Consider the following 2,025-nt stretch of genomic DNA (forward strand, 5'->3'; position numbering starts at 1 on the left):
ATCATCATCATCATCATCATCATCCCTCCTTCTCCTTCTCCTCCCCTCCTCCTCCTCTTCCACTCCTCTTCGTCCACTTCTCCTTATCCATTCTCCCTCCTCCTCCTCCTCCTCCTCCTTCTTCTTCTTCTTCTTCTTCTTCTTCTTCTTCTTCTTCTTCTTCTTCTTCTTCTTCTTCTTCTTCTTCTTCTTCTTCTTCTTCTTCTTCTTCTTCTTCTTCTTCATCACACCCCTACCACCACCTTGCGACACATGTTATGAATTCAAACAACAACAACAACAACAACAACAACAACAACAACAACAACAACAACAACAACAACAACAACAACAACAACAACAATATTTCTATAGTCTAACGCATAAATTAGTCCCGTTATTTGCTTACGTTTCAACATCATCGCCTGGTCGTCCAGACAGAGATCCCTAAAGCCCGGTACAGTCTTGGCGAACTTGATAATGCTACGAACCGACTGCTCAAAGTAAACAATGCATGACTGTTTTTGGAAGAGAAGAAACACATATTTGTTTAAAAATTATTCATACGTATGATTATTAATATTTCACCAGCTATTAATTGTAAACGATTGTGAAATGTTCTAAGTCCAGATCGATACAATTCAAACAATTTAGGAGGCAGGCTACTTCGACGCTGCCAGTCAGGCACAACCCAGTCTGAATGTGATACGGGATACCCAAATTTATCTACTATAAAAGCTGCATTAAGAATAGCTTCCGCTTCTGAATAAAGCCATAATAAACAGCTGAATTTCCATTGCAACAGAACAAACACAGAATTTCCCCAAATGAATCCTTTCTATGACTATACACATATGTGGCATTGTGGGGGAAATAATGCGCTCATTAAATAATGACATCGAAGAAGCCGACATTTTTCTGCTCTTTAGGCAATTTCTATTTAGTTTTGTGTTGCATTTAAACAACAGTTTACTGTGTAAATTTTACTGAAAAACGTTGCTCAAAGCCCCCCCCCCCTCTCTAACAAAAAAACAAACAAACAAAAAAATAATTTGCTGGTTCCAAGGACACTACAGCTTTGTCAGACACCAAACTTTGCCGGACACTTTCTCGTTAATTTTACTTTTGAAACCATTCAACCCCCCATCTCCTTCAATCGCAAGTATCTCGCCTTCTATTCACGATAGAAGGGTTTTTTTCTATTAAAAAAATAAGCAAATGATCAGGCGTTAAAGTGACATCAATTACTCTATGCCAAAAAGTTGACCAGCTTCAGAATCCATCGTGACATGACTCATGAGACCGTGGATCATCACCTATTCAAGTGTGCAACTCGAAATGATATCAGAGCTACGCTGCTCCTCCCCCCCCCCCTCCCTTCCCCGAGACCTAACATCGACGACACTCCCTATGGAATACAGCAGTAACTGCACAAAACCTTCTCTGACCACAACATGACATTGAACAGAATGGTGGGAGCCCAGCTGTTGCTGGAACGAAAACAGCAGCAGCAGCAACAACATTCAAAAAATGAAATAAATATATGATATGTATGTCTGCTCGAATAACCACCCCAAAAATTCTGCAATATTGGGTTTCAGCAAAGGGCTGAAAAGACCAAGAAGAAATAACAATTCATTTTTATACTGGTTGAAAAACGTAGATTTTTGATAAAAATATTTCTGAGACAGAAATATATGTTTTTGATTAGACCTAACTCGGCTTTTTTAACAGTTCAAAGACTAATTATTTTGAAGACTGGATATTATACTTTGTGAACAAAAATGTAAAGCTTCGAAGCTTTGTTTCTGAAATATTTTTGTTCCTTGACTAATCTATTGAAAATTTGAGCTATGTCAAAAGTGAAAAAAAGCAGTGGATTCAGTCAGCATTGAATTTCATATTAGAAACAACTGATAACTTAAAATTCCCATTTTAACAATTTTGTGGTGTTTCTCCAGGCACACACACACACACACACATACACACACACATACACACACACACACACACACACACACACACACACACACACACACACACACA

General features: G+C 38.3%; 1 protein-coding gene across 1 annotated transcript in view; it reads right to left on the reverse strand.

Annotated features, from left to right (window-relative positions):
• LOC101861659 (serine/threonine-protein kinase pakD) overlaps positions 1-2,025 on the reverse strand; it is a gene marked incomplete at its 5' end in the record, with an annotated part of 10,978 nt that overhangs the window by 3,892 nt on the left and 5,061 nt on the right. Inside the window, 1 exon segment of the mRNA XM_013082199.2 lies at positions 389-497. Coding sequence (XP_012937653.1) covers positions 389-497 — 109 coding nt within the window.

This window comes from Aplysia californica, unplaced genomic scaffold (genome assembly GCF_000002075.1).
Source record: "Aplysia californica isolate F4 #8 unplaced genomic scaffold, AplCal3.0 scaffold00163, whole genome shotgun sequence".
Lineage (NCBI taxonomy): Eukaryota > Metazoa > Mollusca > Gastropoda > Aplysiida > Aplysiidae > Aplysia > Aplysia californica.